General features: G+C 43.6%; 1 protein-coding gene across 2 annotated transcripts in view; it reads right to left on the bottom strand.

Annotated features, from left to right (window-relative positions):
- LOC111955608 (voltage-dependent calcium channel gamma-7 subunit) overlaps window positions 1-15350 on the bottom strand; it is a 34585-nt gene extending 19235 nt beyond the window's left edge. Inside the window, exons 1-2 of one of the 2 annotated variants that reach the window (XM_070436368.1) lie at window positions 15265-15350; window positions 8677-8867 (exon numbers count right to left, since the gene is read on the bottom strand). In XM_070436368.1, coding sequence (XP_070292469.1) covers window positions 8677-8866 — 190 coding nt within the window. In that variant the 5' untranslated portion in view covers window position 8867; window positions 15265-15350. Of the gene's footprint in view, window positions 1-8676; window positions 8873-15264 lie in introns of those variants that run through there. The other variant, XM_023975828.3, reaches the window with a different exon arrangement.
- Window positions 15351-17234: the final 1884 nt, after the last annotated feature.

The following is a 17234-nucleotide window of genomic DNA, read 5'->3' as shown; positions in this document are numbered from 1 at the left end:
TTCATTTCTTGATCTTAGAATCAATGTTGTCACAGTTGCTTCTTGTTGAAGCGTATGGGTATTGGCTAGTAAATATCCTGAACCTAGCCAGCTAGACAGATAGCCGCAAGTTAAAACCAGAGAGAGAGAGGGAGGAGAGAATTCACTTTCTGTTTCATCTGCTGCTGGCTTGCTAATGTTCACTCAGATACGTTTTTCCACATGTAATTGATGAAATTAAATGTTTATTCTACAAAGATAGTAATAAATATGTTGTGAATATTGTAGAACAATCCTCTCAGCTGTTTTCCATAAAAAAAAGTGCACACCAGTTTACCATGTACAGTAGGCTACAATCAATATGTTCCTCCACCGCGTGAGTCAGAAATTGTGATCTTGCGTTCGGAGCTTTCCAGCGGTCTTCGTGGTTTTATATGCAGGGAGCATAAATTGTACAATTCTATACTAACAAATACTTTTTCAAGCTGGAACCCATGTATATTAGTTCATATACCTCACCAACTAAATACATACAGTTGAAGTCGGAAGTTTACATACACCTTAGCCAAATACATTTAAACTCAGTTTTTCACAATTCCTGGCATTTAATCCTTGCAAAAAGCCCTGTTTTAGGTCAGTTAGGATCACCACTTTATTTTAATCCACCAGAAACGACATAACAAATATTCCAACAAATATTATGGTTAAACTGAAATATACTAATTGATAAAATTGGTCTAATCTTTGTAAATTATATCATAAATAGGACTGGTGGAGTTATGTCACACACGCAGCTAACAAAAATATATGGAAATGTCTGCTCGTCTCAAAATTACAACCAATTGCAACATTACTGCAAAAATGGAAGAGGCAAGTGGAAGGGGGAGAAAGTAAGGAACTTGTCTCTCGGCCATGCATTAAAGACCAAAATTGGCTTAAGAAATTTTTGATAAATAAAAAAGTATTCCAGTTTCATTTAAGGACCAAAAATTGACAGCTGTGCCTTTGTTTTAGTACTGTCCATACGTAGCTTGTTTTTCGTTGCAGATTCAGGAATGGCTGAAGAATTGCAACATTTACCTGGAGTTAACTCTGCAAATAGTACTGCTAGGTGATTTAAAAAGTAATAGTCAATCGGTTAATAATATAATAATACTCTTAGCAAAAATGGTTATCTTTAATTTACAATATGTAGAATCTATGAGAATAGAAAGGTTCAGAAATGTTGTGAAACACCACAGCACAGTTGAGAAATATATGGCAAATAGGAATCAAAACTGGTTGGTGTTCAAAGATAGACAGGAGGGGTTGATGGTAGCTGAAGGATGGGATTAAAACAAACAAAATAAAACTATTGTAAACTACACTGTGTCTGTAAAATGTATATAGTGTGTATAAGCTGGAAGTTGAAGCCTAAGAGTAGTTGTGCATTAGTTTACGCCAGTTAGGGGAGAACTAATTATGGCGCCGACAGAGATGGTCGCCTCACTTCGCGTTCTTAGGAAACTATGCAGTATTTCGTTTTTTTATGTATTATTTCTTACACTGTGTCACGTTCCTGACCTGTTTTCTGTTAGTTTTTGTATGTGTTAGCTGGTCAGGACGTGAGTTTGGGTGGGCAGTCTATGTTTTCTGTTTCTATGTTGGTTTGGGTACCTAATATGGTTCTCAATTAGAGGCAGGTGGTTTTCATCTCCTCTGATTGAGAATCATATTAAGGTAGGTGGGGTCACATTGTTTGTTTGTGGGTGGTTGTCTCCTGTGTTAGTGTCTGTCTATGTTGCACCATACGGGACTGTTTCGGTTTGTTTGTTCATTTTGTTAGTTCGGTTTTTATGTAGTCATTTCCCTGTTCGTGCGTTCTTCGTGTTACATGTAAGTTCTTACGTCCAGGTTTGTCTACATTCGTTTTGTTATTTTGTTAGTTAATTCAAGTATAGTTCGTTTTTTGTCTTCGTTGTTTTGTCGTGTCTAAATAAATATCATGTCTAAGTATCACGCTGCGTCTTGGTTCAATCCATGCTCCTCCTCTTCGGATGAAGAGGAAGAGGAGAACCGTTACACACTGTTACCACAGGAAATCTTAAGTCTTATTACATACAGCTGGGAAGAACTACGTCAATTTACCAACATTACAACCAGGAATACGACTTTCCTGAAGCGGATCCTCTGTTTGGACCACCACCCAGGGAAATGGATTGGATCCCAGTAGGCGACCCAAAACACTGGCACCGCAGAAGGGGCAGACGGAGCGGTCTTCTGGTCAGGCTCCGTAGACTGGCACATCGCACACCGCTCCCGAGTATACTACTCGCCAATGTCCAGTCTCTTGACAACAAGGTAGACAAATTATCAGAGTCGGTAGAGCCACCCGGTTTCTTCACGCATCGCGCTGACAGAAACAAACATCTCTCTGGTAAGAAGAAGGGTGGGGGTGTATGCCTCATGATTAATGACTCATGGTGTAATCATAACAACATACAGGAACTCAAGTCCTTTTGTTCACCTGACCTAGAATTCCTTACAATCAAATACCAACCACATTATCTACCAAGAGAATTCTCTTCGATTATAATCACAACTGTTAATCCCCCACAAGCAGACACCTCGACGGCCCTGAAAGAACTTCATTGGACTCTATGTAAACTGGAAACCACATATCCTGAGGCTGCATTTATTGTAGCTGGGGATTTTAACAAAGCTAATCTGAAAACAAGGCTCCCTAAATTTTATCAGCATATCGAATGTGCGACCCGGGCTGGCAGCATTCTGGATCATTGCTCCTCTAACTTCCACGACGCATACAAAGCCCACCCTCGCCCTCCTTTCGGCAAATCTGACCACAACTCCATTTTGTTGCTCCCAGCCTATAGACAGAAACTAAAACAGGAAACGCCCGTGCTCAGGTCTGTTCAACGCTGGTCCGACCAATCTGATTCCACGCTTCAAGATTGCTTCAATCACGTGGACTGGGATATGTTCCGGATAGCCTCAGACAACAACATCGATGTATACGCTGATTCGGTGAGCAAGTTTATTAGCAAGTGCATCGGTGATGTTGTACCCACAGTGACTATTGAAACCTTCCCCAACCAGAAACCGTGGATTGATGGCAGCATTCGCGCAAAACTGAAAGCGCGAACCACTGTTTCATGGCAAGGCAACCGGAAACATGACCGAATACAAACAGTGTAGCTATTCCCTCCACAAGGCAATCAATCAAGCTAAGCGTCAGTATAGAGACAAAGTAGAGTCACAATTCAATGGCTCAGACACGAGACATATGTGACAGGGTCTACAGTCAATCACGGATTACAAAAATAAAACCAGCCCTGTCTTTGTTCACTTTGAGGACAATACAGTGCCACTGACACGGCCCGCTACCAAAACCTGTGGGCTCTCCTTCACCACAGCCAACGTGAGTAAAACATTTAAACGTGTTAACCCTCGCAAGGCTGCCGGCCCAGACGGCATCCCTAGCCGCGTCCTCAGAGCATGCGCAGACCAGCTGGCTGGTGTGTTTACGGACATATTCAATCAATCCCTATCCCAGTCTGCTGTTCCCACATGCTTCAAGAGGGCCACCATTGGTCCTCTTCCCAAGAAAGCTAAGGTAACTGAGCTAAATGACTATCGCCCAGTAGCACTCACTTCCGTCATCATGAAGTGCTTTGAGAGACTAGTCAAGGATCATATCACCTCCACCCTACCTGACACCCTAGACCCTCTCCAATTTGCTTATCCCCCAATAAGTCCACAGACGACGCAATCGCAATCACACTGCACACTGCCCTAACCCATCTGGACAAGAGGAATACCTATGTAAGAATGCTGTTCATCGATTACAGCTAAGCATTTAACACCATAGTACCCTCCAAACTCGTCATTAAGCTCGAGACCCTGGGTCTCGACCCCGCCCTGTGCAACTGGGTCCTGGACTTTCTGATGGGCTGCCCCCAGGTGGTGAGGGTAGGAAACAACATTTCCACCCCACTGATCCTCAACACTGGGGCCCCACAAGGGTGCGTTCTCAGCCCTCTCCTGTACTCCCTCTTCACCCAGGACTGCGTAGCCATGCACGCCTCCAACTCAATCATCAAGTTTTCAGACGACACTACAGTGGTAGGCTTGATTACCAACAATGACGAGACGTCCTACAGGGAGGAGGTGAGGGCCCTCGGAGTGTGGTGTCAGGAAAATAACCTAAGGAGATGATTGTGGGCTTCAGGAAACAGCAGAGGGAGCACCCCCCTATCCACATCGACGGGACAGTAGTGGAGAAGGTGTAAAGTTTTAAGTTCCTCGGCGTACACATCACAGACCAACTGAAATGGTCCACCCACACAGACAGCGTGGTGAAGAAGGCGCAACAGCGCCTCTTCAACCTCAGGAGGCTGAAGAAATTTGGCTTGTCACTGAAAACCCTCACAAACTTTTACAGATGCACAACCGAGAGCATCCTGTCGTGCTGTATCACCGCCTGGTACGGCAACTGCTCCGCCCACAACCGTAAGGCACTCCAGAGGGTAGTGAGGTCTGCACAACGCATCACCGYMGGCAAACMACKTGCCCTCCAMGACACCTACACCACCRGATGTCACAGGAAGGCCAACAAGATCATCAAGGACAACAACCACCCGAGCCACTGCCTGTTCAACCRGCTATCATCCAGAAGGCGGAGTCAGTACAGGTGCATCAAAGCTGGGACCGAGAGACTGAAAAACAGCTTCTATCTCAAGGCCATCAGACTGTTAAACAGCCATCATCAACATTGAGTGGCTGCTGCCAACATACTGACTCAAATCTCTAGCCACTTTTCTAATTAAAAATTGGATGTAATAAATGTATCACTAGTCACTTTAAACAATGCCACTTTATATAATGTTTACATACCCTACATTACTTATCTCATATGTATATACTGTACTCTATACCATCTACTGCATCTTGCCTATGCTGCATGGCCATTGATCGTCCATATATTTATATGTACATATTCTTATTCATTCCTTTACACTTGTGTGTATAAAGTAGTTGTGAAATTGTTAGATTACTTGTTAGATATTATTGTACGGTCGGAACGAGAAGCACAAGCATTTCGCTACACTCACATTAACATCTGCTAACCATGTGTATGTGACCAAAAATATTTGATTTGATTTGATTTGACACTAGGGTTAGGGGAAAATAATATAGGAAAATGTATTACGAAAAAGGTATATATATATTTACAAACAATGATGTGGGGGATTGGAAATTATGCAGACAATTAAGCTGATGGAAGCCACAATCCATCTGCAATATATATATATATATAATAAGTAAGCAATGTGTTGAATAAAGTGTTGACAGTGCTGAATAAAATCTTAAACATGAACTCACTCATAAAAACAGCAGCTCTTTGCTGTATTTGTCAGTCTTTCTCTCTAGTGATGTTTTTTAAAGATTTGAGATCTCACACAGTAGAGTTGACTATCGACTTCGCTGTGGGCTCGTGAAAGCTGCAGACCAATGACATTCCGTATTTTCTGCAGACACTGGGATCTGAGCTATCTGATTGACCAGCGGTAGGCCAATCTGTGCACTTCATTTGGTCTCAGTGTCTGCCGGGTTGGTGCAGTTTGTACTTTCAGACGCAATAACATGGTTAAAAATCCATGGCACCTGAATCACGTGCTGCTACCGCAAACAACACAAAACGAATAAAAAATAGGAAAGCAAGGGTATCGTTGGGCTTTTTACAGAAGTGTTAGAGAAGAAAGCCTTGGAGAACACTGCCCTAGTCCATGTAGAATAGAATTCTACTGGAGGTGTCGCATCAACACGCGCAGACAGATCCATCCGACAAGTCATCCACGCACATAGTTCTGGCACCAGCCATAGGGCTCTACACACTAACAGTGACCTCTGGCGTAGCCAAAACTACTCTTTCCCAAAGGCTTGTACTAAACTCAGCAAAAAAAGAAACGTTCTATTACTGTCAACTGTGTTTATTTTCAGCAAACTTAACATGTGTAAATATTTGTATGAACACAACAAGATTCATCAACTGAGACATAAACTGAACACGTTCCACAGACATGTGACTAACAGACATGGAACAATGTGTCCCTGAACAAAGGGGGGGGGGGGGGGGGTCAAGATCAAAAGTAACAGTTAGTATCTGGTGTGGCCACCAGCTGCATTAATAAGTACTGCAGTGCATCTCCTCCTCATGGACTGCACCAGATTTGCCAGTTCTTGCTGTGAAAAGTCCTCATGCCTCCTTGCAGCATGCCTAAGGCACATTCACACAGATGAGCAGGGATCCTGGGCATCTTTTTTTGGTGTTTTTCAGAGTCAGTAGAAAGGCCTCTTTAGTGTCCTAAGTTTTCATAACTGTGACCTTAATTGCCTACCGTCTGTAAGCTGTTAGTGTCTGAACAACCGTTCCACAGGTGCATGTTCATTAATTGTTTATAGTTCATTGAACAAGCATGGGAAACAGTGTTTAAACCCTTTACAATGAAGATCTGTGAAGTTATTTGGATTTTTACTAATTATCTTTGAAAGACAGGGTCCTGAAAAAGGGATGTTTCTTTTTTTGCTGAGTTTATGCATAGTATGATAGCACCAGCAGTTAGCTACCAACAGCTGGCAGACATGTTAGCATTTGGTTCGTTTTATCAGTGTTATTTAGATGGAAGTCGTGAGCTAAATGCAGTAGCTCTATAGCTAGATAACGTTAGCATAGAGGTATAGTAGCTCTTTCACTTACCCGGTTCACTTCTATGCTCACTGAAGCCTGTGATAATGCTCGGGTGATAAAGCACGCTCAAATCCGCCCGCCTCATTCTTACAAATTTTGCCCACTTTTTACAACGTTTTTCAATCCCTGTGTGACCATGATCTGCATTAGAGAAAACCTCATTACAATACTATAGCAATTGATTTAAGAGTTTTTAATTAGAGTTTTGTTTGGGTGCCCTAAGTTACTATTCTTCGTCTCGGGTCTAACAGCGCCCGTGCCAATATATCCTCCAAAACAGTGGCTTCTCGGGACTTACCACTTAATTATACACTGAGTATACAAAACATTAGGAATGCCTTCCTAATATTGAGTTACACACCCTTTTGCCCTCAGAACAGCCTCAATTGGTTGGGACATTGACTCAATGTGTTAAAAGCGTTCCAAAGAGCAGGTTTCTTAATGCTTTGTATACTCAGTGTATTACTCTTTAAATACACAATATAAGTATACAGTGCATTCGGAAAGGATTCAGACCCCTTGACTTTTTCCACATTTTGTTACGTTACAGTCTTATTCTAAAATGTATTAAATCAATGTTTTCCTCATCAATCTACACACAATATCGCATAATGACAAAGCAAAAACAGGTTAAGAAATTTTTGCAAATGTATTAAATAAAAAACTGAAATACCTTATTTGTACAAGTATTCAGACCCTTTGCTATGAGACTCGAAATTGAGCTCAGGTACATCCTGTTTCCATTGATCATCCTTGATATGTCTACAATTTGATTGGAGTCCACCTGTGGTAATTTCAATTGATTGGACATGATTTGGAAAGGCACACACCTGTCTATATAAGGTCCCACAATTGACAGTGCATGTCAGAGCAAAAAACAAGTCATGATGCCAAAGGAATTGCCCGTAGAGCTCTGAGACAGGATTGTGTCGAGGCACAGATCTGGGGAAGGGTATCAAAAAAATGTCTGCAGCATTGAAGGTGCCCTAGAACACAGTGGCCTCCATCATTCTTACATGGAAGAAGTTTGGAACCACCAAGACTCTTCCAAACTGAGAAATTGGGGTAGAAGGGCCTTGGTCAGGGAGGTGACCAAGAACCCGATGGTCACTCTAATAGAGCTCCAGGGTTCCTCTGTGGAGATGGGAGAACCTTCCAGAAGGACAATCATCTCTGAAGCACTCCACCAATCAGGCCTTTACGGTAGAGTGGCCAGACGGAAGCCACTCCTCAGTAAAAGGCACATGACAGCCTGCTTGTGATGAGTGATGAAGCTTAAAAATCATTATTTAACCCGTCTCCTCCCCTTCATCTACACTGATTGAAGTGGATTTAACAAGTGACATCAATAAGGGATCATAGCTTTCACCTGGATTCACCTGGTCAGTCTATGTCATGGAAAGAGCAGGTGTTCCTAATGTTTTGTACGCTCAGCCTATATCTATAGCTATAGCTAGAACGATTGTATATGGTGTGGTATAAATGTTTAGCAGTGTATATTAACCACACTGCTAACATTATGCTTAACCCTAACCTTAAATTAAGACCAAAAAGCACATTTTTGTTTTTTATACATTTTTACGATATAGCCAATTTTGACTTTGTGGCTTTGGTAACTAGTGACAACCATTGAGGGATGAGCGCCTTGTATGAGTGATGCGATCTGACGCAAGACAAAGGGGTAACAATAAAACACGTGCATATGTTTTGTTTGTGTGTGTGTGTGTGTGTGTGACAGAACGAAATGTGAAATATAGCCTATGTTTATTCCAGTACCTGCCACAAAGCATTACAGTAAGGTACGTGTAGATGTGTGTGCCTCTGTACATATGAACTACTGTTTATACGTGTTGCTTTCCTCACGTGAAACCTGCCACAAAGCATTATGTGTACTATACGTTCATGCGTGCTTCTGTACATATAAACTAAATGTGTCTATTCCAGTATACCTGCCACGAAGCAGACCCTCCACATGCCGGAGTGCAGGGCCATCCTGACCTCCATGCTCTGGTTCTGCTGCAGAATGACGCCCTCCTCCATCAGCAGCCAGTAGTCTGTGGACACAGCCACGCCCACCAGGAGCAGGCCGCACGCCCCAAACACCGAGGACAGGAGTGTGAGTGCCCGCGTGCTGAACATGCTCATCTGAGGAAGAGAGGAGAGAGGATAAGAAAGAAGAGAGAGGAGGTGAGCGGACAGGTGAGGTTTGGGGTCGAGTCTATTTCAGTTCAGCTAATTCGGCAGATGAATGGAACGCCTGGTTGAAATGGAGTTGGCCTCTCCCCTGGTGGGTTTTCTCATCAGAATAACTCAACAGAGACGATTTTACAGTAGAGGAACCACTTGGTTAGTTTTATCACTTGGTTAGTTTTAGAGGAAGAGAAAGCTTCTCCACATGACTGAATGATCCCTTTTATCACAATGCTTCACGTTTCAGTGAAGATAATTAACCAAAGAACAGTTTTCTGTCTTCAACTCATCTTCAAAGAGCAAAGACAGAGGAAAGTGTAGGATTATCTGCCAGTGTCTTTGGATACATAACGGTGACTACTGGTACATATCCTGCACATACTAACCTGGTTAAACCAAGCTGAATGTTGCAGTCAGTCTGGTTTAACTACCCCCTGGGCACACACTGGTTGAATCAACGTTGTTTCCACACCATTTGGACGGAATTACGTTGAACCAACATGGAATAGACGTCGAATTGACGTCTGCGTGCAGCGGGTAGGCTATAGGTAGCATAAGCGGTGAATACATAAGCAGTGCTAAAAATGCAACACATGACTGCACAGCCCGCTATGCCAGTGAATGGAACGACCTCACCACCACAGAGCAGCGTGCTGCAAATTACAGGTGAGGCTCCTCCACTGATGACAGTGTGGCTTTACCCACTCAACCATTTCACCGGTGAGAAGGAAGAAAAAAGAAAAACCTGCACGAGGGAAAGAAGAGAGCAGGAGAGGAGGAGAGGAGGAGAGCGACTGTGGTGCCGAAACCAATGACCTCATCACTGATCTGAGATGCAGCACTGCACATTCACGAATGTCACAATGGATTTTTCTCACTCATGATGACTCACCAGTTACAAATATTTGATATGGTAAGAAGCAGCACCCGTTCTATCTCCCTCGCGTGAACATAGTCTACCCAGACCTTCAGAAATCTGTTGAATAAACATTGTCAACTCAAGAAGACAGTGACCGAGGGTAAAGGGAGGACTGTGTACGTGTCAAGATTCCCTCACAAGATTCCCTCAAGGCAACCACCGATGATTGGATAGAGGAGGAGGTGGCAAGGAGGTGAAACAGTTAGCATCTGTTGTGCTCGGTAGTTGTGTACTTGAGTCTGCAAGGTCAAACAGAATGTGAAGACGAGGCACGCCGTCGAATTTGAATGGGAGCTGAGAAGAGGCTTCTTTATAAACAGTGTTGACTGTGAGTGCTAGACATGGCAGCCAGAGAGAGGGAAAACACCAGTCTCAAACAGATACTATGACAATTTGTAGTAAAATCTCCTTCACACTACTGAGCAACCGAACTAAGCCAAAACCAACCTACAGTGCATTCGGAAAGTATTCAGACGCCTTGACCTTTTCCAAATGTTGTTACATTACAGCCTTATCCTAATGGATAAAAATACTGCATAATGACAGAACAAAAACAGGTTTTTATACATTTTCAAAACTGAAATATCACATTTACATAAGTATTCAGACCTTTTACTCAGTACTTTGTTGAAGCACCTTTGGCAGCGAATACAACCTCGAGTCTTCCTGGGTATGACGCTACAAGCTTGGCACACCTGTATTTGGGGAGTTTCTTCCATTCTTCTCTGCAGATCCTCTCAAGCTCTGCCAGGTTGGATGGGGAGCGTCGCTGCACAGCTATTTTCAGGTCTCTCCAGAGATGTTCGATCAGGTTCAAGTCTGTGCTCTGGCTGGGCCACTCAAGGACATTCAGAGACTTGTTTTCTGAACACTCCTGCGTTGTCTTGGCTGTGTGCTTAGGGTCATTGTTACTGTTGGAAGGTGAACATTCACCCCAATCTGAGGTCCTGAGTGCTCTGGAGCAGGGTTTCATCAAGGATCTCTCTGTACTTTGCTCTGTTCATCTTTCCCTTGATCCTGACTAGTCTCCCAGTCCCTGGCGCTGAAAAAAATCCCCACAGCATGATGCTGCTACCAGCATGCTTCACCTTAGGGATGGTGCCAGGTTTCCTCCAGATGTGACGCTTGACATTCAGGCCAAAGAGTTCAATCTTGGTTTCATCATAGCAGAGAATCTTGTCTCTCATGGTCTGAGAGTCCTTTAGGTGGCTTTTGGCAAACTCCTAGCGGGCTGTCATGTGCCTTTTACTGAGGAGTGGCTTCCGCCACACTACCATAAAGGCCTGATTGGTGGAGTGCCGCAAGGTTCTCCCATCTCCACAGAGGAACTCTAGAGCTCTGTCAGAGTAACCATCGGGTTCTTGGTCACCTTCTTGGTGACCAAGGCCCTTCTCCATGAATTGCTCAGTTTGGCCGGGCAGACAGCTCTAGGACGAGTCTTGGGGATTCCAAACTTCTTCCATTTAAGAACGATGGAGGCCACTGTGTTCTTGGGGACCTTCAATGCTGCAGAAATGTTTTGGTACCCTTCCCCAGATCAGTGCCTCGACACAATCCTGCCTCGGAACTCTACGGACAATTCCTTCGACCTCAAGGCTTGATTTTTGCTCTGACATGCATTGTCAACTGTGGGACTTATATAGACAGGTGTGTGCCTTTCCAAATCATGTCCAATCAATTGAATTTACCACAGGTGGACTCCAATCAAGTTGTAGAAACATCTCAAGGATGATCAATGGAAACAGGATGCACCTGAGCTCAATTTCGAGTCTCATAGCAAAAATTTATTTTCAATACATTTGCAAAAGAATCTAAGAACTGGTTTTCACTTTGTCATAATGGGGTATTGTGTGTAGATTTATGAGGAAAAACATTCATTTAAGATATTTTAGAATATGGCTATAACGTAACAAAATGTGGAAAAAGACAAGGGTCTGAATACTTATGGAATGCACTGTATACACAGTTGTTGGAACCGTTCTGAAAAGGGCAACGTAAAAAATTAAATATCCAAGCCTGCACAGTTTGGTTGGGTTCGGCACGATGTGTGGAAAGGGTAATAGATACCATCTGGCCTTACGGATGGACAAAAGTAAGAGTAAGAGGCATGGATCGTGGACCGGGTCAATCCCTCATGGATCATTCATTATGGGCTCTCACATTTTGAAGCGGGGAAAGAGATGAGAAAGAACAATTCCCTTGATTCTTCATTCCCTTGAAACACTCTGGGCTTCAGTAACATGAAGAGACCTATGTTTCTCTAAGATGGGGCATTGGGGTGGATGAGATTCCCTTTGTAGTTAAAGCCTACAGAATAAACCACAATTCCCATGCTGCACCCTCAGCTAGGCTCCATTACGGCTGGGCAATTTGGACATTCATCTATATTGCAATGAATTGCCTGAATTGATGTGATAATGACAAATAGAATGATAAGTTTATAACATGAATTTGCACCACATTTTTTTTTGATATCCTTTAAACTACTGCTACTAGTTTGATGGTTGGTCAAATCAATTGTCCCATTAAAAATGACCAATATTAGCAAACGTATTTCATGTTAAAATGTCTCTTGTATAGGCTACTTATCGTATTGATCAGCAAAAAGCATGCGATAAGTGATCGGTATGGTCGGTGTCGATTATTTTTAGTCTATCGTCCCAGCTCTAGGCTCCACCACTTTGTGTTGGGACTGGGAGAGCTTAGGTTTCTGGGAGGAAATGTACGGAATGCCACTTGAATGGGGGGGATGAATAGTGAATCCATGAAGGGATAAATAAAAGAAGGGATCAGTAGAGGGAGAGTTTGGAGAGAGAGAGAGAAATAGAGAGAAGCTTCAAAGGAAAAATGTTTGAGGTCAGTGAGAGTGTGGATCTGTCCACTAGTATGGTGCTGAAATAACAGAATAATAGAAAGCTTAAAACTAGAGAAGAGAGAGAGAGAAGAGAAGAGAGAGAGATGAACGAGAGACGAGAGAGAGAGAGAAGAGAGAGAGAGAGAGAGAGAGAGAGAGAGAGAGAGAGAGAGGCTGGCTAAGGGGGATATGTTTGAGGTCATGGTTAGAGTGTGGAGCTGTCCATGAGTGAGGTGCTGAAATACCAGAAACCTATCTAATTAATTAAGTGTGACGTTTGTTATTTAAGCTACAAAAAAGAGCTGACCCATTACAGTAGTGTGCTTGGACCCATGCATGAGACTATAGGCTAATAGTGTCCTTGGTTTTACGCTCTTACGSTCTTTACGGTCTTATGATTTATATTATCTTGTTTGATATTGTACAWTTAAWTGTACAATATCAAACAAGATAATATAAATCATAAGACCGTAAAGASCGTAAGAGCGTAAAACCAAGGACACTATTAGCCTATAGTCTCATGCATGGGTCCAAGCACACTACTGTAATGGGTCAGCTCTTTTTTGTAGCTTAAATAACAAACGTCACACTTAATTAATTAGATAGGTTTATTCATTAAGGTAGTAATGTTGGGTCATTAGCATACAGGTGATAAGTATGTAATAATACTAATATTTTTGAATAATTGAGACCTTCCACCAGTGAGGAATGGAGTCTGGGAATAGGCACTTTACTTGAGGTATTGTGCCCTGCATCATGCAGCATATAGGGCTGTCACAAGAGTAGCATTATCCATTATCTTAACATGTCATGATGGGACATTAGCAGCGGATCCAATGTCAGCCTGCATGAAAACATTGGTGTCGAAAATGTCCCCACGTGTCATGACAATGTAATTCAATGTAACTCGTAGTTCTAATGAGCGTGTTATGACATACATGTAGGTACAGTCCAATGGGACTAGGCTTCTCTCAATGAAATGTAGCAGATCCAGCGACTTTCAAGGACACACAGCCGTTTATGGAATCCAATACGGAGAAATACTTGGAACACTACGGAGAGTCACGGCGGTTCATTGTGCATTGTCTCCCTAGAACAGCGTTGAATCGTGGGACAGTGTGATGGAAAGAAGAAGGGATGGATGGATAAGGCAATCTGGACCGATCATGGGTCAAGTGGACAAAGACAACTGCTGAGTGGTACAGAAACTACAACTCCCAAGGCACCGGGACCAGCCCCACAGTTGATATTCCCAGCTAAGTGGCCAATGAAGGCTCAGGAAGGGTGTCGTTTTCTGTTGAGGCGGCAATATGTTCCACTGTCAGCAGGCTCGGCCAACTGGCATGAAGAACGCAGTATTTAAAGCAGGGACGGGAAAGTAGGTCTGACATCAGCTTCTTGAATGAGAAAAACCATGCACAGGAGAAAGTACATGAAAAGCGCAGTAACGTACAGAGTGCAGTACATTGTATGAATGTACAGAGTGTAGTACATTGGAATCCATGAATGATACAGAGATAACGAACATCAAATGTGCTCAATGGGGGAAGAAGATCAACTGTAGGGAGAGAGTGATGGAGAGGGGGGCGGGGAGGAGACATGTCTGGGTGGGGACAAGTCTAGGGAAAGACCATGGCCCCAAAAAATGTAGGAGCATCCAAGAGCTCTGACTGAACCTACACATGCCTGTACAAAGCCCACTATTCTTACAGTGACGGGCACCAACCACCATTCACAAATACATCCAGGATCTATAAACGGCCATGTCTGTTTTCTTTAGCGTTATATGCAGAGGCATTGAAAGCTATTAAAACTGACTGATAGAGACAGGGATAACCCATCCGAGCATTTAAACTGGACACCCAGAAGCCACACTCCCCCCCCCCCCACCCACCCCAATCAAAAACTCGACACACACACACACAATTTTAAACATGCACATGGACCCAGATACAGAACAACTAGCTACTGCAGCACACATCATATACCATCACATTCCCCTCAGGTTTCCCCAAGTAACAGGCGTTACTTTTAGTCTCCCATACCAACTACATACCAACATTGTCGTGATTCCCATTCTCTTCACAACATCCACACAGAGCTTTACCACACACTACAGTGCGCTGTTGCACTGCAATGAACAACGCTCACCAGTGGCAAAAGCGACACGGAAATTATTCTAATCGTCAAGACATGTCATGGGAAGGAAATATTCATGAAGGTAACATTCTCAGAGCCCGCCACACGCACATCTTGCGGGGAGCGAGAGAGAGAGGGAGACCCAAGGCAGTATATTATAGAATGACAGACTGCTTTTTCAGAATTTCAAACCCAAATGTCAGTCGCATGCATTTCTTGTGTGTATTCAGCCAGACTAAATAGATGCAGCAAATGTTACAGACAGACTGACTGTAGCCCACAACACACTGACAGACGGACATCATCATGAACGTGTGAACTGCTATAACCCAAAATGAAAAACTATGATGATGTACGATGAGACATTTTTCAAGACGGTTTATGAAACGAATGTTCATTTGTATAGCGTAATGATGACATATAAGCAACAGGCACTACTCACTCTCCGACCGTCCAAATTAATGGTGCAGCCGTCGAAAGATCCGCGCGCTAGGGAGCCTTGACGGATTGTGCAATTTTCCTTTTGCACCCCCCCCCCCCCCTCTCTCTCTCCCTCCTCTCTCACTCTCTCTCTTTGTTTCCCCGTATCGCCCCCTCTCTCCTCTCTCTCCTCTCTCTCTCTCTCTCTCTCTCTCCTCTATCTGACTCTCTCTCGGTTGTTTCCCCGTATCGCCCCTTGCTCCTCTCTCTCTCCTTTGCCACCCTCCTTTCACTCACTCTCTATTTCAGCACTGCGGAGAATAGGTTGAATGGGCTATACCGAGGAACGCGCAGAAGATGCGTTGAAGCGCGGGGGAAAGCGCCACACAGATCGAGGGACAGAAAGACCTGCGGAGAGTTGCGAGCGAAGACGTGCTACTTTTGCAAGGAGATAGACAAAATCCTACGACACAGAAGCAGGCAGGGACACGCAGTTGGGTTGGCTATCGCACTCACGCAAGCACGAGCCCGCATGCAACAAGCAACACGTAGACACACATTGCATTCAACGTGGTATGGAGATGGTAATGAGGACAATGATTGTTCTACCAGGCTCGCGCAACAACACAGTGCTAATTTGAAACATTGCATTGGTTCATCCAATTAATGTAACATTTGAATTGAAACAGAGAAAGAACAGGGAAGCATATAGAAACTGCTCCTGAGTTAGAGTCAAATTAGGATGTTCAATACAAAATGTTTTTTTTTTACGCAGAGGAGTGATCAGAGACAATATATGTATGGTTTTGAATCGTATATCAATACTATTTCATGCTCACAAATATACTGAAAACAATATAGAAACGCAGCATGTAACAATTTCAAAGATTTTACTGAGTTCCAGTTCATATAAGGAAATCAGTCAATTGAAATAAATTCATTAGGCCCTAATCTATGGATTTCACATGACTGGGCAGGGGTGCAAACTCATTCTGATTGGCTGGGCCTGGCTCCCCAGTGGGTGGGCCTGGCTCCCCAGTGGCTGGGCCTTTACCCTCACAGGCCCACCCACTGGGGAGCCAGGCCCAGCCAATCAGAATGAGTTTTTCCCCACAAATGGGCTTTTTTACAGACAGAAATACTCCTCAGGACCGCCCCTCCCGCTTTTCAGATGACCCCGCAGGTGAAGAAGCCACATGTGGAGGTCCTGGGCATGCGTGGTTACACGTGGTCTTTGGTTGTGAGGCCGGTTGGAAGTACTGCAAAATTCTCTAAAACGACATTGGAGGCGGCTTATGGTAGAGAAATGCATTCTCAGGCAACAGCTCTGGTGGACATTCCTGCAGTCAGCATGCCAATTGCACGCTCCCTCAAAACTTGAGTCATCTGTGGCATTGTGTGACAAAACTGCACATTTTAGATTGGCCTTTTATTGTCCCCAGCGCAAGGTGCACCTGTGTAATGATCATGCCATGCAGGTGCTTCTACACCTGCATTGCTTGCTGTTTGGGGTTTTAGGCTGGGTTTCTGTACAGCACTTTGAGATATCAGCTGATCTAAGAAGGGCTATATAAATAAATAAATACAAATAAAATCATCTTCTTGGTATGCCACACCTGTCAGGTGGATGGATGATCTTGGCGAAGGAGAAATGCAAACATAACAGGGATGCAAACAAATTCGTGCACAAAATTTGAGAGAAATCAGCTTGTTGTGTGCATGGAACGTTTCTGGGCTCTTTTATTCCAGCTCGTGAAACATGGAACCAACACTTTACATGTTGCCTTTATATTTGTCTTCAGTGTATATTTGATGCATACTTAAAATGGCAAGTGAGTGAGCTGCGCTAGCTTGCAGTGTGAGCTGAAGTTGTATAAGGGAAGGGGAGGAGGGATTGGCAGTAGGAGCTCAGTTCAGGCTGCTGCTCCACCGCATGACGTACACTGCTCTGCTTCTATGCCTACAGCCAACTGCACAGCCGCACA

Source organism: Salvelinus sp. IW2-2015, linkage group LG31, assembly GCF_002910315.2.
Source record: "Salvelinus sp. IW2-2015 linkage group LG31, ASM291031v2, whole genome shotgun sequence".
NCBI classification, from domain to species: domain Eukaryota; kingdom Metazoa; phylum Chordata; class Actinopteri; order Salmoniformes; family Salmonidae; genus Salvelinus; species Salvelinus sp. IW2-2015.
The sequence above is the reverse complement of the archived record's forward strand: the minus strand, read 5'-3'. Positions and strand labels throughout refer to the sequence as shown.